At 43.3% G+C, this 26,068-nt stretch overlaps 1 protein-coding gene across 1 annotated transcript; it reads right to left on the bottom strand.

The window, feature by feature from the left end:
- Positions 1–21,141: 21,141 nt before the first annotated feature.
- On the bottom strand, positions 21,142–25,364 carry LOC142188378 (vomeronasal type-2 receptor 26-like). The gene is made up of 3 exons (XM_075261834.1): positions 25,241–25,364; positions 24,717–24,926; positions 21,142–22,043 (listed from the first exon to the last, which is right to left on the bottom strand). Exons 1-3 carry the CDS (start codon positions 25,362–25,364, stop codon positions 21,142–21,144), a joined length of 1,236 nt encoding a protein of 411 aa, XP_075117935.1.
- Positions 25,365–26,068: the final 704 nt, after the last annotated feature.

The following is a 26,068-nucleotide window of genomic DNA, read 5'->3' as shown; positions in this document are numbered from 1 at the left end:
CAACCTGGCATTAACAGGAACCTAACCCTAACCTCCTGTCTCAATTTTAGTCAAAGTGTGAGCACCGGGTGGGCGTCGGCTCACACTATATAAAGGCTAGTCCCCGCCCAACAGGGGCAGTGGCATTACATCACCGATCATGCTCAGTTGGCCAAAATGGGATTTAGCCTCTGAGCGGACCCAAAATGTCTGAGCATGCTCAGTGGGCCGAAAGCTGGACTTAGACTCCAGACACTTCACTGCACAACGCCGAGGGCGAGGTTTGGATTAGCCCGCAGGTGGTGCTATGGACGGGACCCAATCCTAAAAATAGTATAAGGCAGCCAATGTACATATCAGTGACAAGAGACAAGTAAAGCTCTAGGAGGACGTCATGGAAAGACTTACAGATTGATTCCCAGTCTTTCTTCATATGTTTTAAAGGTCGGTTTTCTCTGATTTATCCACATGACAGAGAAGAGCCCCCCGATAATGACGTCTCCTGTCTTATAATATTCATAGCTCATTCTAGGAGCTGTAAGGCGACATTGTGAGGATGAGGAGGAAAAATCTTCAGTCGCATTTCTACAAGATGATAAAAACAGGATAATGGTCCAGAATATGAATGTAAAGACATAAGTTGTGATGTCCACCAGGGAGCGATCCATGGGCAGCGGATTCTTCACTCCATGTTGTCAGTGACAGCTCTGCAGACCTTCAGCACTCCAACATCCCTGTGTGATAATACAGCGAGTGCCTGCACTTTATATAATCCATCTATCATCAGCTTACAGCACCAGGTGCAGAGTAACGTCACCCAGATAAATCCAGACTGGCAGCTAATGTTCTATAAAATGTTGTTTTCCTCAATATTTTAAGTATTTTTTTTATTACTTTACAAATGGCAAAAATCTCTAAAGAAATTCAGGAATAATCCCATTCAGTTACCCTGTACACTAAGTCCTATCAGCCTCACTAGTACACTGCAGTATACGTATTCTTATACAATACAGATTTTTAAATAAAATTTTGGAATAAAGTTTTAGTTTTTTCACAATCTTCGATTGAGTCCGTGAGCAATAGACAATAAGTAGCTACAACACTACTGAACCTCATAAATTGTAGAGAGGCATAAATACAGCTGTAGAATAAAAGGCAATGTGTAAGAGAGTGACGTGAAATTGTGGGACGATCCGTCACAGTGATAATTCTATCCATTGTAAGCCCTGGTCGCATCAAAACAAAGGTGCTGTGCAGACCTGAGCATGATAATGAAAATAAAAATGAATTACTTCTGAGACTGCGGTGGTGATGCCAACTGAACAAAGATTATGCTTGGCTGACATTTGCTTTATGGTTATCGGAATGCCAGAGCATTGCTGATTCCTTAACATGACAAGAACCTATGGAGCTTGGAGAAAAACAATGGCCAATAAGGGATCCTTCAATGTTTTGTTGTGTTGCCGTAAGTGCATTTCTAGAAGAGCAATTCCCCATTAGCTGCCGGTGAACCCTGGGGAGAGGGGAACAATAGACAGTGAACCCTAATCTGAACATCCCCCCACCCCCACCCCACCCCGTCTCTTCCTTGTAATGCCAGGAGGTTTGGCTGCAATGTTAGAACATGGAGACTTGCTGCTATCATCCCAATCCAGCAGAGGGAGCCGATTTCCAGCTAGAGACAAGAGAGTTACCTGTGGAAGAAGAAGCCAGGGACACAGATAGTCTAGGTCAGACAGGGCTTCCAAAGGAAAGGAAGCAGTGTTTGAGAAGCAGTGTCTGCCAAACGAACTCAAGGGTGTTGTCATATACTGACCAAAGCCAAGCAGAACAGCCCAGCCAGGTACAGAAGTGCTGCAGCAAGCAGAGAACATGTCTGCACTGAAACAGGAGAGCAACATAGACCAGCGCAAGTAAGTCAGTATGACACATCAGAGGATTAGATACACGTAGATAAACCGCTCAGCACACAGTGTCACAAGTTGGAGGATTAGATACACAGTTCAGCACACAGTATAACACATTGTAGGATTAGATACGGGGCTCAGCACACATTATCACATGTCAGAGGATTAGATATGTGGCTCAGTGACTGCCCTGAGACAGATAGAGCACGCCTCACCACTGAATTTCTGAACTCACTTAACCTCCCTACCCTGCCCCCCACTGACACAACAGCCCTGCTAGCCCCTATTACGGCCAGTGAACTAAACTCAGTCATACATAGCTTTCCCCTAGGTAAAAGCCCTGGCCCGGACGGCTTCCCCCTTCAGTATTATAAAAAATTTCTTAATATTCTCTCACCGCACCTTGTCAGATTGTGTAACGCACTCCTTCTAGGAGGGTCCCTCCCAACCCAATCCCAGGATGCTTATATAACTCTCATCCCAAAAGAAGGCAAAGATCCAACCCAATGTGGAAGCTACCGCCCGATATCTTTACTTAACGTAGACCTTAAAATCTGGGCCAAGCTACTCGCCCTTCGCCTTAGGCCCCTTCTCCCACACTTGATCCATGACGAGCAGGCCGGATTTGTTCGTGGCAGGGAAGGCAGGGATAATACAGCGATTCTTCTTCCATTGATACAACGGGCAACCACCCTCAAAGAACCCTTGATACTGCTAGGAGTGGACGCGGAAAAAGCGTTCGATAGGGTGGATTGGGATTTCATGCGCTCAACGCTACTCAACTTTGGCTTCCCACCCCCCTTTATAGCTGCCATATTCACGCTCTACGCCCATCCCCACGCATGGATACGAATCAATGGCACCTTATCTAGCCCATTCACTATCTCTAACGGTACCTGCCAGGGATGCCCCCTCTCTCCCTCCCTTTTCATTTTAGTTTTGGAAACGCTCCTGCAAGCCGTTCGCCAGTCTGATCTTGTGCAGGGCGTCTCCATTAAAGGTCGCACCTTTAAGGCAACAGCATTTGCGGACGACGTACTTTTCATTATATCCAACCCCCTTACTGGCCTTCAAGCCATTACGAACATCCTCACTGCATATGGTACTATTTCCAAATACAAAGCCAATTTATCAAAATCTGAGATCTTGCCTGTCTATTTACCACCATCTCTCAAGGCCACCTTACAGACTTCAACCCCCTATCAATGGACTGACACATCCCTTAAGTACCTTGGAATTTACCTGGCCCCAAACCTGGCAGACCTTTACAACTTAAACTTTGCGCCGTTGCTTCGAGACCTCCGAAAAGACCTTGACATGCACTCCTCCCTCCCACTTTCATGGTTTGGCCGCAAAAACCTCATCCAGACTTACCTAGTCCCTAAAATCCTATATAAATTGAATATGCTTCCCATCTTCCTCCCTAAGATATTTTTTGTTAAACTTCGGCAGCTCTTCTCCCGATTTATCTGGAGAAATAAACCCCCGAGGCTCTCATGGGCTTTACTGGTTAAACCAAAAGCTGAAGGCGGTATAGGCCTACCAGACATATCACGCTACAATGCTGCCGCTCAATTGCGATGGTGGTCGAGCCTTACCTCTCCTATCCGACCCACAACATATGAAAGAGATGCTCGTACGCTGTCAATGCTTTGGCTCCCACCCCCGCGCATATCAGCCTCATTTTCTTCCTCGCTTCTACTCCGTGGTGCTCTAGAAATCTGGAGATCCTTGGCGCCCTCTCTTGCGCCGTCCCCATTTCCGCTACTTCCAGTTGGACTCTTACCTTGCCTTCAGCTGTATCCCTCGTCAATAGACGATGACCCCTGGCAATCTTTGATGAATGTCACACTATTGGATATTGTCTCTCCAGACGGCCTACTGTCTTGGGAGAAATGCGTTCCACTGCTCCCGTCTAGAAAGCTCTCCTTTCTACACCTTCGAACTCTTAAGTTCCACATAGACAAGTTTAATGCCTCATCCCCTTTACGTACCTCCCTCACTCTCTTTGAAAAGACACTGGTTTCCAAAACCGGACTCCTGAGGAAGACCTCTACCCTCCTGCATAAACACATTCACCCTTCCAAATTTTCCAAGCCGGCATTCATCTCGAGCTGGGAAATGGATCTTCACCTGACTCTTACTGAGGAGGAAATTAAATCTGTGCTACGCCAATCCCATGGCCCCTCACCATGCATTAGAATTCAATAATCGCACTATAAACTCCTCACCCGCTGGTACCGCACCCCCGACTGGCTCTACAACAAACGCCTTTCCGACACTGACAAATGCTGGCGTTGCGACTCCGCTCAGGGCACATACCTCCACCTTTGGTGGACCTGCCCGGTAATTAGAGACTTCTGGGAGACGATACAACTACATATCAGACGCATTACGGGATCCAAACTGACCATCTCCCCTGAAAATATTTTTCTCTCACTCCCATCCCCCTCTTTTCTGCCGCAAACTCACATTCTAGCCTCATACCTTCTCACAGCGGCAAAGACGCTTATACCTAGATATTGGCTCCAACCTTCCTCTCCACCAATTTCACTCTGGTGGGAAAAAATACATGAAATCGCCCGCTTTGAGGAGTTATTAAGCAAATCCCGAAGGAGGCACGACTCTTTCCAAAAAATCTGGAGGCCATTCCTGGAGTATTCGAGGTGCTAGTACTTCTACCCCCCCCCCCCACCCCCCTACTTTCCTTTGCTTTCTTGTCTTGTGACACTTCTCAATTCCTCCCCTCTGTCGCCCTTCCTCCACTAGCTGCTTCTTACTTGATATTACTTGATATTCTTATGTCGAATCTTCTCCCCCCCATGTCTTCACCTACGCTACCCTCAGCCGCACTATCCTCCCCTCCTCACTTACTGAGTCTTCCCCCCCCTTCTTTATTGCCTTTCTTACGCCCCTTGTCTTACCCCCCTCCTTTTGTGTCTCACCCCTCCACAACCCCCCCCCATACCCCCGCTCCTTTATCCCAACCCCGCCACTGGACTCAGGGAGAGGATGAGAGAGGGAGATAGGGACAATTAACGTGCTCCTATGTCTCACGTCCCGCATCTTGCAATCATTAGAGATTGCGAGACTCTACCTCCCCTTACTAGTTCATCTTTTCCATACCCCTTACATACTCTGATTCCGATCTGTTATCCAATTAGCCCATCAGATGAATCTATTTCTAACCTGATTAGTGTTCATTCTTACAATTGTATGCCGTTTATACATTCTTTTTGCCTGTTCATTGCTAACATTGTTATGTAAGACTTCTGCAATATTCCTCTGTAAAATGTAAAAAACTGTTCAATAAAGTTTACTTGAATAAAAAAAAAAAAAAAAAGATATGTGGCTCAGCACACAGTATCATACATCAGAGGGTAAGATACATGTGTCAGCACACAGTATCACACATCGGAGGATTAGATACATGACTCAGCGCACAGTATAACATGTTGGAGGATTAGATACATGGCTCAGCATATAGTGTTACACGTTGGGGGGAAGGTACACAACTGAGCACAGAGTATCACACATCAGAGGATAGGATACTCTGCTTAGCACACAGTATTTCATGTCAAAGGATGAAATACATAACTCATCACACAGTATCACATGTTGGAGGATTAGATATGTGGCTTCTCACAAGTATCACACATCAGTGCATTAGATATACTGCTCAGCACACAGTGTCACATGTCTGAGGAGAAGATACTGTTAGGATTGGGTCCCGCAGCTTACTATCATAGCGCACAGTGCCACCTGCGGGTCAGTCTAACCGTCCAGCATTCACCTTACTGAGCATGCTCAGACGTATTGGAGCTGCTCACAAGCTAAGTGCCATTTCTCCCCTACTGAGCATGAGCGGTGAGGTCATGGCCACCGCCCCTATTGGGTGGGGACTTCCCTTTAAATAGCCTGAGCCGACGCCCACCGGGGGCTCACACTTCCACTAAAATTTCCTCAAAGTCCACGGAGTGAATGACAGTAGTTTTCAGGGATAGGCTCCAGTACTCAGGCAGGTTTCAGACTAGGCCTATGTGTGGGGTTCCTCTGCTTCTCCTGGGTGCTGTTAGATAGGACCTGTAAACCCTGAACTGTTAGATCTACTCCAGGGATAGGAGCTGTAGATGCCGTTCCAGCTTGTAGATCTGCAGCAGGTATGGTCTCTGAGATAGCCTATGTGTACTGTCTGACTTCATATATGGCTCCTAGCTGTGTGCAGGAGCATGGGTGTTTGATGGCTCCAAGCTGTGTGCAAGACCATGCAAACTCCTCTGGTAACTCCAAGCTGTGTGCAGGAGAATGTTCTAAACTTCCGTGGTGGCCCCTAGCTGTCGCAGGGGTAAGTGTGTGTTTGCTGGCCTGGGGTGAGTGTTATCCCTTGGCAGCCGTGTGTGTTTCACTTGTACTGGTGCACCTGGCCAGTGAGCTAAACTGACAGGGTTTTAGTTGCACCTTGTTCACATGGAATGTTGCACAGTACACACTGTTCACATTAAGTATCGCGCTGCAGTGTCTCTGCAGCTGTTCACATTGAGTTCAGACATACAGCCGCCCACCATTGGGCCTGTGGACCTCGCTGTAGTGTTCTACAGCTAAGAGGTTCTGTAGTTTAAAAAAAATATTTATATATATATATATATACACAGAACCGTAACAGATACGTGGATCAGCACACAGGATCACACATTGGAGGATTAGATATGTGGTTTCTCACAAGTATCACACATCAGCGCATTAGATATACTGCTCAGCACACAGTGTCACATGTTTGAGGAGAAGATACGTGGATCAGCACACAGGATCACACGTTAGAGAATTAGATATGCAGCTCAGCACACAGGATCACATGTAGGAGGATTAAATACGCAGTTCAGCACACAGGATCAGACGTTGTAGGATTATATACATGGCTTAGCTATCAAGAGAATGCCAAGAGTGTGCAAAGCAGGAATCAAAGCAAAAGGTGGCTGCTTTGAAGAACCGAAAATATAAGACAGATTTTCAGTTGTGTCACACTGTTTGGTAAGTCTATAATCCCACATGTGTTACTTCATAGTTTTGATGCCTTCAGCGCGAATCTACAATTGTCAGTCATGAAAATACAGAAAACTCTTTGAATGAGAAGGTGTGTCCAAACTTTTGGTCTGTACTGTATGTACAAGACTATCCTGCATTGCTATTTCCGGGGTTTCACAATTGTGTGGCGGGGTGGATGTATGTTCTCTTTAAAAATACTGTCTCTTGAATTAGTAAATTTGAACTCTACGAACATAGTTTTTAATGTATGAATATAAATATTACACTTATTTTAGTATCACACATTTTTTTCATTTTAAGCTACAATATACACTAGTACTTTTTTTTGCATGTGTGATGGCGAATGGAGTCTTTTTCTGTGCCCCGCTTAAATATTAGCGGGTGACTCTTAAAATCTGAACAACAAGATGATAAAATACAATTTTAAAATGTTGTTACCTAATATTGTGTACACAAAAGCAGTGAAAAACAAATATAAACACAGTATCTGTAAAATACAGTTAGGGCCAGAAATATTTGGACAGTGACACAATTTTCGCGAGTTGGGCTCTGCATGCCACCACATTGGATTTGAAATGAAACCTCTACAACAGAATTCAAGTGCAGATTGTAACGTTTAATTTGAAGGGTTGAACAAAAATATCTGATAGAAAATGTAGGAATTGTAGACATTTCTTTACAAACACTCCACATTTTAGGAGCTCAAAAGTAATTGGACAAATAAACATAACCCAAACAAAATATTTTTATTTTCAATATTTTGTTGCGAATCCTTTGGAGGCAATCACTGCCTTAAGTCTGGAACCCATGGACATCACCAAACGCTGGGTTTCCTCCTTCTTAATGCTTTGCCAGGCCTTTACAGCCGCAGCCTTCAGGTCTTGCTTGTTTGTGGGTCTTTCCGCCTTAAGTCTGGATTTGAGCAAGTGAAATGCATGCTCAATTGGGTTAAGATCTGGTGATTGACTTGGCCATTGCAGAATGTTGCACTTTTTTGCACTCATGAACTCCTGGGTAGCTTTGGCTGTATGCTTGGGGTCATTGTCCATCTGTACTATGAAGCGCCGTCCGATCAACTTGGCAGCATTTGGCTGAATCTGGGCTGAAAGTATATCCCGGTACACTTCAGAATTCATCCGGCTACTCTTGTCTGCTGTTATGCCATCAACAAACACAAGTGACCCAGTGCCATTGAAAGCCATGCATGCCCATGCCATCACGTTGCCTCCACCATGTTTTACAGAGGATGTGGTGTGCCTTGGATCATATGCCATTCCCTTTCTTCTCCAAACTTTTTTCTTCCCATCATTCTGGTACAGGTTGATCTTTGTCTCATCTGTCCATAGAATACTTCTCCAGAACTGAGCTGGCTTCTTGAGGTGTTTTTCAGCAAATTTAACTCTGGCCTGTCTATTTTTGGAATTGATGAATGGTTTGCATCTAGATGTGAACCCTTTGTATTTACTTTCATGGAGTCTTCTCTTTACTGTTGACTTAGAGACAGATACACCTACTTCACTGAGAGTGTTCTGGACTTCAGTTGATGTTGTGAACGGGTTCTTCTTGACCAAAGAAAGTATGCGGCGATCATCCACCACTGTTGTCATCCGTGGACGCCCAGGCCTTTTTGAGTTCCCAAGCTCACCAGTCAATTCCTTTTTTCTTAGAATGTACCCGACTGTTGATTTTGCTACTCCAAGCATGTCTGCTATCTCTCTGATGGATTTTTTCTTTTTTTTTCAGCCTCAGGATGTTCTGCTTCACCTCAATTGAGAGTTCCTTTAACCGCATGTTGTCTGGTCACAGCAACAGCTTCCAAATGCAAAACCACACACCTGGAATCAACTCCAGACCTTTTAACTACTTCATTGATTACAGGTTTACGAGGGAGACGCCTTCAGAGTTAATTGCAGCCCTTAGAGTACATTGTCCAATTACTTTTGGTCCCTTGAAAAAGAGGAGGCTATGCATTACAGAGCTATGATTCCTAAACCCTTTCTCCGATTTGGATGTGGAAACTCTCATATTGCAGCTGGGAGTGTGCACTTTCAGCCCATATTATATATATAATTGTATTTCTGAACATGTTTTGTAAACAGCTAAAATAACAAAACTTGTGTCACTGTCCAAATATTTCTGGCCCTAACTGTACATAAAAATAGTGTAAAAATAAATCCATTTCAATAAATATTAGAAATTACAATGTAGCAGAGCCGAGGGTGTGCTTGAACCCTTGTGCACCTTCGGCTCTGCTACATCAGAGCCGAGGGTGCGCTTGAACCCTTGTGCACACTCTGCTTAATACTTTTTATTTTTTTTTATTGCATTTATTAGACCCCCTAGGGGTGTTGAACCCCAAGGGGTCTGATCACTAATGCAATGCATTACAATGCTAATGCATTGCAATGCATTGCAAAAAATCATCCTTTCTTTTGCAGGCTGCATAGACCAGCCTGCAAAAGAGACAATTTGCAGACAAGCCTGGGAGCCTTGTAAAGCCTCCCAGCTGTCATGCCAACGTGACATCGGCCCTGGAACATGCTCCAGGAAACGGCGATCACCGGCAAAATGGCCTTTGACCGTGGCGCCGGAGGGGTTAATGCCTACGATCGGTTCGGGGACCGATCAGAGGCATTAAAGCTGGTTGTCTACTGTTTAAAGCAGTAGACACCCGGCGGCTATGACTGTCGCCTGGCTCCCGGGCGGTCACCATAGTTACAGATCCGACATGCGCCGTACTATTACGGCGCATGTCGAGAAGGGGTTAATACACATTGCAGCGCTCACTGCTGCTATACTGCTGCTCATTACTTTATACCTGTGTGTACAAGGTGGAACACAACAAGCCTTTTCCAGTGCAGTGCAGCAGAAACCACTGAATTATCATCCTCTACTATCTGCACTTATCTGTTCTCACGACTTTTTCAAGGCAATTATTATATGGGGCTTATTCACTGTTCATTCAAAACATATCATCACAGGTCTTTATTACTACTGCTCCAAAGAAAACAGAATTCTTATCCAGTAATCTCTGCAGTCATCTGTTCTAACACTTACATAAAGGCGTTTATTAGTGCGGAAACAAAGAAGGGGCATATTACCCATTGTTTGCAGAGTTTACAATTACTGGCCATTTCTCGATTCAATAGTACTAAAAATCAATAATTCTTAGTCATTAATCTCTGCAGTTAGCGGTTATTCTAACGCTTAATTAGAGATGTTTATTAGTGGGGAAACAGATCTGTTCCAAGTATAAAATTATAGGCCATTTTGTAGTACAGTACTGCAAAAAATCGTAATTCTTATCCAGTAATCACTGCCTTTATCTCACTTTATTAACCCCTTAGCGACCCATGACGTACTATTACCTCATGGGCGCTAGGTACCGGGGGTGCCGGTATCTCTACTATGCAGTCTGGGGTCTGGCCAGTAACCCCAGGCTGCCCTGAGCCCCCGTTACCTGCAGTCTGTGTCTCACAGAGCATAATACAGGATTAGTGATGAATGATTAAGGTTAATAGGGGTGCCCAAACTTTTTCATGCTGTATATAAAAAGATAGAGACAGAAAACTTTTTGTTCCTTTAGATAATGTTCATTTTAAAAGTAATAACATTTCTATAGTCTTAGCAGCTGTAACCGCAGTACACTGGTTGTAGACCCGATCACCATTATCCCTAATAATTCATTTTTTGCATTCTTAGTGCAATGAATAGTATTAGTATTTAGGACTATACACACCAAAGCTCCTAGAGCCACTAATGATAACACTTAACTTTTAATTATAGTGTTCATAAAAATTTGTCAGTAAAATCAGTCCCTCCACTTAACTAATGACACCCTGGAGATGTATAGTGTCCAAGGAAAAAACTAGGAAACTGCTCTGTAACTGCAGAACCGGGGGATAGATCAGATTTCAATAAATCATAGCAATCTGTATGCAAATAAATATCCCCTTGTTACTGTAACAATGTGCTCAGTGCGTTCCTAGTTAGTAAAGGACGCTCAGTTCAATGTAAGAATGTTCAGGTAATTTTCCTAATGCGGTCTATGTGTATAGCCTTGATGACTCAGCTGTATCCGTTCAATCTTGGTATTAGATCACCGTGTAGGGAGCCTACACCCTGCCAGACTTCTGATAAAGTAAATTAAATGTCCTCAACGCGTTTCCGTAGAATAGTTCATCAGGAGGACTATAAATTAGAGCATTCAGATATCTCGAAATGGACGATGTGCAGTAAAAACCGCAGTTCTCGGAACCATGATGGTTGGCCCCGCTACTTAGGGATTGACACTGAACGTTCGTATCACCTTTAAATAGAGCAAGCCGGAGAGGTTGCGCCTCTCCAGGTGCTGCCCCCCTCTCCCCACGAACCAATCAATGTGTGCCGGGTGGCCTGGCCTCTCGGGGGCGGAGTTAATGTCCAGGGGCGTTCCTATGTATATTCTCACATAAATGAAGCTGGCATTTCTTCTATCGGCTCTGCTATATTCCTGTTACATATCTCCAGGTAGCAATTCCCCATTGGTAAGTATATTGCTGGCAGAAATATGGAACAGATATAGGTCACAAACCAATCTGTGTGACACATTCGGATGTCAAGAAGGAATCTTAGTACATTACGATTTCCATTGATAGTCGTTTCAAATAATTGCTCCATATTACCAAACACGTTTCATCTGTAATTTATTCTGGTTCCATCCCAGATCGTGCTGGGACAACAGAACCTCCATTGTTCCTAGTGGATATGATCAGCTACAGAGGTGTAATTATATAAATGGACAACACCATCCGGACTGATTGTTGGAGACATCTAATCCAACTATATTTAGAATGTACTGACAGGCCACGTCAGACATGGAGGGATGACATCACAAAAGAGGGGGGCGGGGTTACCACGGGTCAGTGATTCTGTGCTCTTAATAACATGATGAAATAATATTAGAATGGGTCTCACTGAACTGACAATCTAGATTGCTCTACGACATCCCAGTCATCAAATGGATAGATATTCAAGCAAAAAATTCAGCCTCCCCCCTCCCCACCCCCTCTATGCTAACATAGCCATATCATTATGCACTGATCCTATAAGGTGGTCCACAACCCCATAAAGTCCTAGAAGTTGCACCAGTATTGTCCAGTTTCTCCATTCCGTTAGCACTTCAGGCACCCTTGCAGAGATGCCTAAACCCCTCTCTATTTATAGAAAAGGCAAATATGAGATTGAATCATTCAGACCCAGTGGTGTTACTGACTTAAAACAAAACATCCACTGTGCCTTCTTCTGGAGTATCAGGCCGTCCCAGTCGCCATGTCTGACGCTAGGTTCACACCTGCGTTCAGCTGTCCGTTTTGTGCTTTCCATCTTCTGCATGCAAGAAGACGGAAAGCACAGACCGGGTCCGGCCGTGAGCGGTGGTGAGCGTTTTATGCTCTCCACCGCGAAGCCGTTTTTTTTTAAATCCGGACACAGAGTACTGCATGTCCGACTCTGTCCGGATTAAAAAACCTGGTTTTGCGGCGGAGAGCGTAAAATGCTCACCGCCGCTCACGGTCGCACAGCTTTCTCACTCATTCAAATGAATGGGTGAGAGACTCCTGCAGGTTTCCGTCTCCTGCCTCTGTTTTATGCAGGAAACGGAAACCTGCATAACGGAGACCGGGTGCAGATGTGAACCAGCCCTGATCGATCTCGGTACCTTTTCAATCCCTTGAAACTTGATCGCAAAGGGGTCTCCAGAGTGATGCATCCAAATATGGTTTGCTACCGGGGTCTCTCGCCTATGGTCAAAAATCCTCCTGCGAAACTCAAGTTTTGTTTCTCCTACATAGTTAATGGAGCAGGAGCATGTGATAACATAGATGACACCTTCACTCTGACAGTTAATAAATAGTGATGAGTGAATACTAAAATGTCCGGGGTTCGACTGTTCGAACGGATTTCGAACCCCATTATAGTCTATGGGGGGAAATGCTCGTTTCAGGGGTACGCAAAATTCAATAACATTATACTTACCAAGTCCACGAGTGACAGTTGGGCTGGATTCTTCTCCCTGCGCAGTGACCCCGAGTCTTCTTCCGGCTGGAATTCACTCTGCCTAGGGATTGGCGCCTAGGCAGAGCCGGATGCCTAGGCAGAGTGAATTCCACCCGGAAGAAGACGCGGGAACGCAGCGCGGAGAAGACTTTGGAAAGGTAAGAGAAGAACCAGCGTTGATTGGCAGAATGTATAGCATGTATAGAATGTATAGCATTCTGCCAATCAACACTGGTTCTGCATCGAACCTTAAACTTCGAACAGCTAGTAGTATTTGATCGAGTACGAGTATCTCGAATACCGTAGTACTTGATCGAACACTACTCGCTCATCTCTATTAATAAGCTGTCTGATTTTGTAGGATTTTCCTGTGGTATGTGCCACTACTTCAGTGCATTTCTTTATGTACACATGCCCTGCACGATCCACACTTGTAGGTCCCAGTAGTCTGTAATTTGCCAAGGCATGAAGGATTGGATGAAAAGGGACTAAGATGGCTCCGGGTTACGTAGTCTCCTATATGTGATTGATGGTCGGGGTATTATAAGTATTATGGACCTTACTTTGATGAGAAAGGAGAATCAGGCCAACCATCTTAAAATTATCAAATGGCAAATCAATAACCATTCATTATAATAATGTTGGTAACTTTACACCACGAGCCATAGATGAAAAGCTTCAAGTCAATTCCAGTTTAAAAACATGGACACACACTAAAGAAGTAAGAAAAGGTGACTAATGTCTTGTTAACTCAAAGTGTAAAAAATTCATATGGAATTATAAGAACCCCACACAAGTGGCTCAGGTAGTGCAGCTCATCCAGGATGGCACATCAATGGGAGCTGTGGAAAGAGGGTTTGCTTTGTCTGTGTCAGCGTAGTGTCCAGAGGCTGAAGGTGCTACCAGGAGACAGGCCAGTACACCAGGACACATGGAGGGAGCCATCAGAGGCAACAACCCAGCAGCAGGACCACTATCTCCATCTTTGTGCAAGGGGGAACAGGAGGAGCACTGCCAGAGCCCTGAAAAATGACCTACAGCAGGCCACAAATGTCCATGTGTCTACACAAGTGGTTAGAAACGGACTTCATGTGAATGGTATAAGGGCCCAATGTCCACAAATGGGGGTTGTGCTCACAGCCTAACACCGTGCAGGACGCTTGGCATTTGCCACAGAACAACAGGATTGGTAACTTCACCACTGGCGCCCTGTGCTCTTCACAGATGAAAGCAGGTTCACACTGAGCACATGTGACAGAGTCTGGAGATGCCGTGGAGAGTGATCTACTGTCTGCAACATCCTTCAGCATGAGCGGTTTGGCAGTGGGTGAGTAATGGTTTTGCGTGGCATTTCTTTGGAGGGCCGCACAGCACTCAATGTGCTCACCAGAGGTAGCCTGACTGCCATTAAGTACCAATATGAGATCCTCAGAGCTCTTGTGAGACCATATGCTGGTGCGGTTGGCCCTGGTTCCTCCTAATCCAGGACAATGCCAGACCTCATGTGGCTGGAGTGTCAGCAGTTTCTGCAAGATAAAGGCATTGAATCTATGGACTGGCCCACCTGTTCCCCAGACCTGAATCCGACTGAGCACATCTGGGACATCATGTCTCACTCCATTCACCAACGTTACGTTGCACCACAGACTGTCCAGAAGTTGGCAGATACTTTAGTTCAGGTCTGGGAGGAGATCCCTCAGGAGAACATCTGCAACCTCATCAGGAGCATGCCCGGGTGTTGTAGGGAGGTCATACAGGCACATGAAGACCACACACACTATTGAGCCTCATTTTGACATGTTTTAAGGACATTACATCAAAGTTGGATCAGCCTGTAGTGTTTTTTTTCCACTTTAATTTTGGGGGTGACTCCAAATCCAGTCCCCCATTAGTTAATAAATTTATTTAATAAATTTGATTTTTGTTGTCATTACATTCAACTTTGTACAGAACAAAGTATTCAATGAGAATATATCATTCATTCAGATCTAGGAGGTGTTATTTTAGTGTTCCCTTTATATTTTTGAGCAGTGTATATCTGGAACCCGAGCCATCATGCTGAAAAAATCCAGAAACTTCCTCAGATGCCATAGCAGAAGTCATGCATACTTGCTCTGTTGTTTTTGGAACTGGAGCATGATGGGAGTTGTAGTTTCACAGCAGCTGGAGAGCCGAAGGTTCCCTATCCCTGCCATAGCAGAAGTCACTGTGGAGCCTTGCTATGATGTACAGGTGACTGCACTTTTGGGATTACACTGATATCACTCGCAGTAAATGTGCACTTTCAGAAGTTTATAGAAACACTGAACTGGGACGGCAGTGCTTTATCTTCAGCTGGTGGACCTACACAAGCTGGTCATGGTCTTTAGTGACACACAAAAAAAATCCCCTTTCAACTAATTAACATATTTTTAAAAGTGTTGTTTTTTTCTCAGTAAAAAAAAGTCATAGAGGAAAGACATCTTCGGAAAACCATGCAAAGCCCTTTAACCCCTTAACGACCGGCCCATAGTAAAATTACGTCGGCACTGACAGGTCCTTCCTGACTGCCCTATAGTAAAATTACGTCGGGCAGTCAGGGAAGGATTCCCTGTCAGTGCCGATGTAATTGGAGCGGATCTTAGCTGTATCTGACAACTAAGACCCTGCTCCATTACCCCCCATCGGAGGGGGCTCCGATCGGGGGGGTTTTAACCCCTTCAGTTCCGTGATCAAACATGATCATGGAACTGAAGCGGTTCCGTGACGGTGCCGGCCGAATCGGCACCCCCCGCGGCGAGATCGAGGGGTGCCGATGTCTCTAACATGGAGCCTGGGGTCTGGCCAGTGACCCCAAGCTCCAAAAGACCCCCAATACCTGGTTGATCCTGCCGCTTTAAGAGGAAGTCAGACACAGGCAGCCCCTGCAAGACACTGAGAGCTGTGTCCTGAAGCGTCTAATAGAGAATTAGTGATGCTTTTATCAAAGCATCACTAATCCAAGTGTCCTAAAGTAAAAAGTGTAAAAGTAAAAAATAAAAAGTGAAAAATAAATAAATAAAGTATCTGATAAAAATGAATAAACTCATAAAGCCCCAAAATTTCCTTTTTTCTATAAAAAATGAATTATATAAAAAAAAAACTAAAACTTAATAAAAACAATACATATTTGGTATTGTCGCGTCCGTAACAATCTGAACAATAAAACTCCAACAATATTTAATGTATACGGTGAACGTCGAAAAAAAAACCCGGAAAAAACCCGCCGGAAGTAGTGATTTTTCGCCATCTCACCATACAAAATATGCTATAAAAAGTGATCAAAAAGTCATATACACCCCACAACAGTACCAATAAAAAGCGCACATTGTCCTGCAAAAAATAAGCCCTCAACCAACACTGTCAACCGAAAAATAAAAATGTTACGCTTCTCAGAAGATGGCGATGCAAAAAACATTGATTTATGTCCCTAAATGTGTTTTTATTCTACAGAATTAGTATCGCATAAAAAAATACTATAAATGAGGTATCGCCGTAACCGTACCGACCCGCAGAATAAAGGGAACATGTTACTTATATTGTATGCTGCATGGCGAAAAATTTAAAAGGTAGAATGCAATGCCAGGATTGATTTTTCTTTAAAAAATCCTGCAAAAAAGGGTTAATAAAATGTATTCAATAAGTTGTAGGCACCCAAAAATGGTGTCATTACAAAATGCATCTCATCCCGCAAACAACAAGCCCTTATATGGCCACGTCACCAGAAAAATAAAGAAAATATAGCATCTAGTAATGTGAAGACAAACAACCCCAAAATCGCCAAATCATTAGAACACAACTGGGTGCGTCAGGTAGGGAATATATAAGCTGTGCAGGCGAATATCAGGGGACACCCCAGATTTACAGCTTACGAGGGAAAAGACACCGGAAGTGACCCCCTAAGTGACCCCAGAGTGACTCCCCCAATCATGGGACATAGTAGGGAATTTGGTGTTTGCAATGTCCTCCACACCGCTTATATATTCCCTCTTCGCCATCCCCTCTGCAATCACGTCCGGGGTACTAATACTCACTACACCCCCTGATATATTCTTTCAGGGGTGCAGTTTTCAAAATGGGGTGACTCCTTTGGGGAATCCAGTTTTCTGGTACGTTATAGGCTCTACAAACATGACATGGCGTCCGGATACCAAACATCTGAATCTGTACTCTAAAAGTCGCATAGCGCTCCTTCCCTTCTGCGCCCTGCTGTGCGCCCAAACTGCAGTTTATGCCACATGTATGACACATGTATGACACTGGTGTACCCAGGATAACGTACGTAATGTCATATGTGGGTATAAACTGATATTAGGGCACAGCCGGACACAGAAGGGAAAAGAAGGGTTATTGGGTTTTTGGAGCACAGACGGTTTGGTTTTTGGATGCCATGACACTTTTGCAGAGCTGAAGCGCCAGTAAAGTGGAATCCCCTGATATGTGACCTTATTTTGGAAACTACACCCCTGAAGGATTTATCCAGGGGTACAGAGAGCATTTTTAACCCCCAAGTGTTGCTATAACATATTATCCATAAATGAATACAAAGCTGATTGTGAGAAGTGAAAATGCCAATTTTTCCAAGAATCGGTCATTTCAGTGCATAATATGTTGTGTCTGACTCGTATCAGAGATGAACGCTCTGAAAGCTGTTATGCCCGGGATACCCACTTAACAGTTTTTGGAGTGTGTATCTCTGCTGACATAAGTTGGGCACAACATATCAGATACTGAAATGGCGAATCTCTGGAAAACTTCATTTTTAACTTCTCATTATCAGCCGCAATTTCATTTCTGGAAACCAAATAAATGCAACCCTCAAGGGTTAAAATGCTCGCTACACCGCTTGATAAATGCCATCAGTGGGGTAGTGTCCAAAATGGGGTGAGATGTCTGCAGATTCCACTTCAGGGGCTTTGCAAAAGTGGCATGGTGTCCTAAAACCAAACTGTGCTCCAAAAACCAATATAGCGCTCCTTTCCTTCTGTGCCCGGCTGTGCCCAAACAGCCTTTCTACCTACATATGGCATTAAGTCCGTTATCCGGGGTACACCAGTGTCATACATGTGGGCATACACCGCCATTTGGGTACACAGCAGGGCGCAGATGTGAAGGAGCGCTATGTGCTTTTGGAGTGCAGATTTAGATTGTTGGTTTTTGGACACCATGTCATATTTGCCGAGACCCTAAAATTTCCCCTACAAAATGGGGTCACTTCTTGGCGAATTCCAGTTTACTGTCACCTCCAGGGCTCTGCAAAAGCAACATGGCGCCCCGAAAGTCCCTCTAACACTGTACCCCAATAGCTAAAAAGCGCACTGCTCCTTCTCTTCTGAGCCCTGCTGTGTGCCCAAGCAGCAGTTTACACCCACATATATAATTTTTTGACCCTCGGGATGGCCCCTTAATAGTTTTAGGAGTGCAGGTCTCTGACAACACAAAGTGGGTGCAACGTATTGGGCACCGAAATGGCAGATTTCTTTAAAAATTTCAATTTTCATTTTATACATTAATTTTTGGGAAGCATTTTTAGGCTCAAAATGATAATACCCCTTGATACATTCCTTGATGGGTGTAGTTTTTAAAATGGAGTCACATTTGAGGGGTTTCCATTGTATTGGTACTTTAGGGGTTCAGCAAATGCGACATGGCACCTGAAAACTATTCCAGCAACATCTGCCCTCCAAAATCCAAATAGCGCTCATTCCATTCTGAGCCCCACCATGTCCCCATACAGCAGATTATGGCCACATATGGGGTATTGCCGTGTTCAGGAGAAATTGTGTAACAAACTGTGGGGGGCTTTCTCTCCTTTAACCCCTTGTGAAAATGAAAACTTTGGGGATAAAGGGACATTTTACTAATTTTTAACCTACACATCCCTAAGTTAGTAAAATCTGTGAAACGGCTATAGGGTCAAAATGTTCACTATACCCCTCAATGAATACCTTAAGGGGTCTAGTTTATAAAATGGGGTCATTTATGGGGGGTTTCAAGTGTTTTGGTATCTCAAATCTTGTTTGAATGTGCAATGGGCCTGAAATATCTGCAAGCAAAATTTGTGTCTTGAAATCCAGTTGGTGATCCCTTCTTTTTGGGCCCTACCGTGCGTCCGTACATAGAATTAAGGCCACAAAGTGTACATTTTTGAACACGGGAGAAATGGGGCCATCTATTTTGGGGTGTTTTTCTTCATTTTCATGTGTTATGTGCAAAAAAACTGCCTTTAAAATTACTCTTTTGTGTAAAAAATATGAGAATTTTTTGTTTGACGCAAATTCTTTTAAAACCTATGGGGTCAAAATACTCACTATACCCCTCAATGAATACCTCAAGGGGTCTAGTTTATAAAATGGTGTCATTTATTGGGGTTTTCAATTGTTTTGGTAACTCAAATCTTGTTTGAATGCGCAATGGGCCTGAAACATTTAGAAGCAAAAATTGTGTCTTGAAATCCAGTTGGTGCTCCCTTCTTTTTGGGCCCTACTGTGCGTCCGTACATGGGATTAAGGCCACAAAGTGTACATTTTTGACCACGGGAAAAATGGGGTAATCTATTTTGGGGTGTTTTTCTTCATTTTCTTGTGTTATGTGCAAAAAAAACGGCCTATAAAATGACACTTGTGTAAAAAATATGAATTTTTTTTTGTTTGACGCAAATTTTCTCAAAACTTATAGGGTCAAAGTACTCTCTATACCCCTCAATGAATACCCTAAGGGGTCTAGTTTATAAAATGGTGTCATTTATGGGTGTTTTCAATTGCTTTGGTAACTCAAATATTGTTTGAATGTGCAATGGACATAAAATATCTGCAAGCAAAATTTGCGTTTTGAAATCCATTTGGCCCTCCCTACCTCTTAGGCCCTACTGTATGTGCGTACATAGGACTAAGGCCACAAAGTGAACATTTTTTTAACACGGGAGAAGTGGGGTGATATATTTTGGGGTGTGTTTCTTCTTTTTGATGTGTTGTGTGCAAAAAAACTGGCTTTAATATGACACATATTTGAAGAAAATGAAAATGAATTTTTTTTCATCTTTTGTAATAATTCTTGCAAAACAATATTTGTTTGATCAAAATGCTCACTATACCCCTCAAAGAATACCTGAAGGGGTCTAGTTTTCCAAATTGGGTCATTTAATGGGAGTTTCTGTCATTATGCCACCTATTCCTGTCTGCAAACATAGCTTGGTACAGGAAAAAATCACACACTCAAAATTTCCAAAATTTGCTTATAAACTTGATAAACTTGTAAATTGTCTAAGTTACTCAAATATGCTAAAATTATCTCAAATATGCTTGAAACACAAAAGGAAAATTTGGAAATATATAACTACTAACTTTTTTGCCCTGTATTATTGTGTATATGTGAGATATCGCAGCTAAAAATGGAAAACATTGAAAAATTTTCAAAATTTTCAGCATTTGCGAGTTTTTTAATAAAGTTACACAAGTTATATCAGTCTAATTTTACCTTCTCAGTAAAGTACAACATGTCACGAAAAAACAATATCAGAATCGCTTGGATGCAATATACTGTTACAGAATTATTCATTGATAAAGTCACACAGGGCAAATTTCAAAAATTTGGCTTGGTCATTAAGGTCCAAAACAGGCTGGTCACTAAGGGGTTAAGGTACAGTGTATAGGTTACCATGCTATTTGCATTGCCAAATATTGTATTTATTAAAACAAGAGGGTGAAAAACATTACTTTTTTTGCTTTGTATTTTCTGTACATAATTCTTTGCCTGACCTTTCTGCTCTGCTCAGTAATATCACTTAGAAACTTACTCCACGACAAAAGCGCATTACAAATATTTATCATTGTCATTCTCAGATTGGTCATGACCAGAGGCAGCACTAGTTTCTATATCAAAAATTCATAAATGTATATTTAACATAAAAATTTGGTTGAAATTGGCCATTTTCTATCTCATCTCCTTTTGATCATCTAAACAAGAGAGACAGGAGATGTCCTGGTCTAAGATTCAAAATAGACACATGACATCAAACAATAACCTGCACTATCACGTACAGGATACCTGGAAATCCATCACATAGAGCAATGAACAGTCAGTCCAATATGGTAAAGAAATCATTTTCAAAAAAAGCACAACATATAAAATATACTTTACATCATTACACCTTTTATAATTAGTTTTTCTCCTTTATGTTTTTTCTACAATTTAGTTCTGGTTTTAGAAGCAGAATGTAGAGTTTAGGGAAAAATATACATCCGAGAACTCCCGCACATGAGGTCAGTATAGCAAATATCTCCACAATAGTCATGTATTTCCCTCTGGTGCTCAGATAAGCCGGGATCATGGCCATCCAGACACTACAGAACAGCAGCATGCTGAAGGTGATGTACTTGGCCTCATTAAAACTCTCCGGTAATGTCCTCACCATGAAAGCCAGAAGAAAGCTGACAGCGGCCAGGAGCCCCATATAACCCAACATGGAGTAGAACCAGAGATCTGAGCCCTCATTACACTGAATGATGATCTTCCCAGGATAAGACTGATGGTCAAACTCTACATAAGGAGGAGACACCAACAACCAGATAACACAAATGAGGACTTGTACAGAAGAACACACCAAGACCACGGAATAAGAGACTCTGGGTGAGATCCACTTCACCCAGACACTGCCGGGTTTGGTGGCTTTGAAGACAATACAGACTGTGATAGTCTTGGAAAGAACAGAAGAGACACCAATGGAAAAGAAGATCCCAAATGATGTTTGTCTCAGTAAGCAGGTTATGGCCACTGGACGACCAAGGAAGAAGAAGACACAGAGGAAGCCGAGCAAGATGGAGACCAGGAGGATGAAGCTCACAGTCCGGTTATTGGCTTTAACAATTGGAGTGTCCCAGTAATAGATGAAGATTCCCAATATACACAATGTTATAATAGAAAAAAGTAAAGATAATCCTAAAAATACAAAAATCAAAATATCCTTCTCATAAGATAGAAATTCATAGGGTTTGAGGATACATTTCTCTCTCTTCTCATCAGGCCACTCTTCTTCAGGACACTTATGGCAGATGTCACTATCTACAATTACACACAGAGAAATACTGGGGTCAGTAATATGCTCAGCAGATATATCATACAGACACAAATATTCATTTATTCTCACGTCTACTAGGTTTCAGTTTGCAACCCCAATTTTTAACAAATAGCTAAAAGGAAAATGTACAGACAAATCCCTTCCCTCCAAAAATGTCTTGGGTTCAAGTTCTGTTAATTACCAATAATGCATTAGATTTCCTGGGATAAATGTAACAGAATTCTAGATTCATCTCTATCAGATATACTAGTCTACATGTTGTGTACCGCATCTATTATTAGAGATGAGCGAACAGTGTTCTATCGAACACATGTTCGATCGGATATCAGGGTGTTCGCTATGTTCGAATCGAATCGAACACCGCGTGGTAAAGTGCGCCAAAATTCGATTCCCCTCCCACCTTCCCTGGCGCCTTTTTTGCACCAATAACAGCGCAGGGTAGGTGGGACAGGAACTACGACACCGGGGGCATTGAAAAAAATTGGAAAAAGTCATTGGCTGCCGAAATCAGGTGACCTCCATTTTAGACGAATAGTGGATTTCAAATCCGGGTCATATGAGAATGTGAACTTTGTGACTATGAGACAGGGATAGCTGTACAGGCAGGGATAGCTAGGGATAACCTTTATTTAGGGGGGAATGTTATTAAAAATAACTTTTTGGGGCTCTATCGGGTGTGTAATTGTGATTTTTGTGAGATAAACTTTTTCCCATAGGGATGCATTGGCCAGCGCTGATTGGCCAGAGTACGGAACTCGACCAATCAGCGCTGGCTCTGCTGGAGGAGGTGGAGTCTAAGATCGCTCCACACCAGTCTCCATTCAGGTCCGACCTTAGACTCCGCCTCCTCCAGCAGAGCCAGCGCTGATTGGCCGAATTCCGTACTCTGGCCAATCAGCACTGGCTAATGCATTGTATTGGCGTGATGAAGCAGTGCTGAATGTGTGTGCTTAGCACACACATTCAGCTCTACTTCATCGGGCTAATAGAATGCATTGGCCAATCAGCACTGGCCAATGCATTCTATTAGCGTGAACTGAGTTTGCACAGGGGTTCTAGTGCACCCTCGGCTCTGCTACATCAGATTGCTACATCTGATGTAGCAGTGCCGAGTGTGCATCAGATGTGTAGTTGAGCAAAACTGACTCAGCACTGCTAAGTCTCTGCATTCGCATAGGAATGCATTGGCCAGCTTTCGGCCAATCAGCGCTGGCTCTGCCGGAGGAGGCGGAGTCTAAGGTCGGACCTGAATGGAGACTGGTGTGGAGCGATCTTAGACTCCGCCTCCTCCAGCAGAGCCAGCGCTGATTGGTCGAGTTCCGTACTCTGGCCAATCAGCACTGGCCAATGCATTTCTATGGGAAAAAGTTAGCTTGCGAAAATCGCAAACTGACAGGGATTTCCATGAAATAAAGTGACTTTTATGCCCCCAGACATGCTTCCCCTGCTGTCCCAGTGTCATTCCAGGGTGTTGGTATCATTTCCTGGGGTGTCATAGTGGACTTGGTGACCCTCCAGACACGAATTTGGGTTTCCCCCTTAACGAGTATATGTTCCCCATAGACTATAATGGGGTTCGAAACCCATTCGAACACTCGAACAGTGAGCGGCTGTTCGAATCGAATTTCGAACCTCGAACATTTTAGTGTTCGCTCATCTCTATCTATTTTGTGTGTGAGAAAGTATTATAGCCTTTACTTTGCCAACCAGGGCACCTATGACTATTTATTTAGCTAAAGAAGACAACTCACACGCTCCAAACAAAGCCATCTATTATTCGGGCCTTCTTGCATCCTGCTGTGATTCATCGTTTCACCTCGTCTGCTCTTCTCAGTGATCTGTCTAGAAATTTATTGGCATGTTGGGCTAGTGTAAGGTACGTGTAGACCTATCTGTAGGATTCTGGTTTGCCCATATACAGTATTGACTTATATAAAAAAAAATTGCATAACTTTGATTTGTTGACTTCTCTGATTATTCTGACTTCTTTGCTGTACTAAATTAACTAATTAACTAAGGGACTGCTGAGATGAGTGAATCAGCTGATAATCAGCCTTGTTTGTCCTGAATAACCCAAATAGTTGCCTTATCTATAGGTTACTAGGTTTTATCTATACGCTACTAGGAGCCCAAGGAGTTTTCTTCGCTATGTTTTATAGATAGGTTCCTAGGAGTCCTGACAGTGTCATACACTATGTTTTATAGATAAGTCTCTACGAGTCCTAAGAGTATTCTACACTATGTTTTATAGATAGGTGTTAGGACAGTGCGGCAGCTGCGGCCGAGGGGATGGGTCACAGTCCGCTCCTTGGTTGTTGCGCCTTGCCAGCTGTTACATCACCCTACTTGATTCTGTCCTCCTTGCAGGGATTAACTTTCATTGCAGCAGTCGGGCATGGCCAGCTGTCTGACTGACTAGGGTGTCGGCCAATCTCCGCTCAGCGTGGGCAGCTGGGCTGTTTGCTTGGACCACCCTTTCCCTATTTAAGGAGCTAGATTCCTCAGCATTCCAGATCCTGGTTGCTGTGTGTGTGAATGGGTTCCAGTGAGAACAATCTTTAGTTGGCCTTAGCTAGAAATTACCCCTGAGTCAGTTAAGCCATTGTTAGTTGGGCAGTAAGCTGCCTTGTACACTGCACTGCACTGGTAGCACATACTGGGTACTGGTCTTGGTCTAGTTCTGAGGTCCAGACTAGACTGACTTGGTGTAGTAGTGGCTGCTCTGAGCTGCACAGGCCTTTGTGATTTAACAGAGTACACCCGGTTGGTGTAGTGGGCTGACAGTGACGCTAACTGCCGAACCTTGTTCACACCAGGGTGTTCCTGCAGTTCAGAGCCCAGTAGGGCACCGCAGGGTTTTAGTTTATCTGTGAATTTTTGAAAATTTGTAATGAATCCATCTCATTACACGATGGTTTGCTCCTCTCTAGCAGGTATAACACTGTTTTATTGAAGGTACCAGCAATGTTTTCAGTCCTACACAACACTTTTAGGATAACTTTTTGTGTTTATATAGAACGTGACTATTCAGAAATATTTCCTGACACTTTGAGCTTCATAACTTGAACCCTCCCATGTTTTTCTGCAGATTAAAGTTTATTTACCTGTATACAAACACCAGTCCCACACTTGGTTCCTATATCATATATGCTGGATTATCTCATGTATAATATATTCTTACCTGTTATATTGGACACTTCCCCCTCAGAACACGGGACACAGTTATAGCAGCAGACATGATATCCTCCATTAGGAGCTTTTCTGTATCCCGGAGAACACGGCTCATTACAGCGGCCTTGTGGCATCTTGTACATGCAGTGAATGATGCACAATACATACAGTCATACATACAGTGTATATTATTACTGACCAGTCACACAGCTGGATTGTATTCATCATTTATGTTCTGGATACACATTAATATTTATTCTGATGCTGAATGTAAGACTAACAGTATGATATAACCTCACCGAAACATAATACAATGTATATTCTACTCTATTTTAGAGATTTTTTTTCAGTTAGACTATGTAGCAATGAAGGGAAATCTATCTGTAATGTGAGTCCACACTGAGGACACTGCACTCCGCCATCGCTCAGGAAGACATCTTCAACTTAAAAGTTTGGATGCATTTAACAAACATTGACAACACTGACAATTGTGATCTCATGATGTGCAATGCTGTGCAAAAGTTTTAGGAATGCATATAAATAATGATGCAAAAAATGCTTTAAAAAAACAAAAGGGTTAATAGTGAACGAGTGAACGAGGAAAAGAGAAATGTAAATCCCATCAATATTTGGTGATTTTGCACTTTGGGGAGGAGTCCTGTTAGACATGATATGGCCCCTGTAGATATAGCCCCGATCTAAACACAATCCAGTCTGTATAGGATGACATGAATTTACAAGTGGATTGGATCAAGTCTACATCCAAGATGGTGGTGGCAACAACCTCCCTGCCAAAGTTATGCCACAAACTGCCTGTAAGTACCAAGAAGAATTCATG

The sequence above is a fragment of the Leptodactylus fuscus genome, chromosome 1 (assembly GCF_031893055.1).
Source record: "Leptodactylus fuscus isolate aLepFus1 chromosome 1, aLepFus1.hap2, whole genome shotgun sequence".
In the NCBI taxonomy this organism is placed as follows: Eukaryota; Metazoa; Chordata; class Amphibia; order Anura; family Leptodactylidae; genus Leptodactylus; species Leptodactylus fuscus.
The sequence above is the reverse complement of the archived record's forward strand: the minus strand, read 5'-3'. Positions and strand labels throughout refer to the sequence as shown.

What these genes read in the sequence shown, in the direction of transcription:
- LOC142188378 (XM_075261834.1), bottom strand. Translation starts at nt 25,364, where the DNA reads ATGCCACAAGGCCGCTGTAATGAGCCGTGTTCTCCGGGATACAGAAAA. An exon ending in GGAAGTGTCCAATATAACAG is followed by an intron (nt 24,927 to 25,240) that starts GTAAGAATATAT and finishes AAAAATTCACAG; the next exon opens with ATAAACTAAAACCCTGCGGT. An exon ending in TAGACCAAGACCAGTACCCA is followed by an intron (nt 22,044 to 24,716) that starts GTATGTGCTACC and finishes GTGTAATTGTAG; the next exon opens with ATAGTGACATCTGCCATAAG.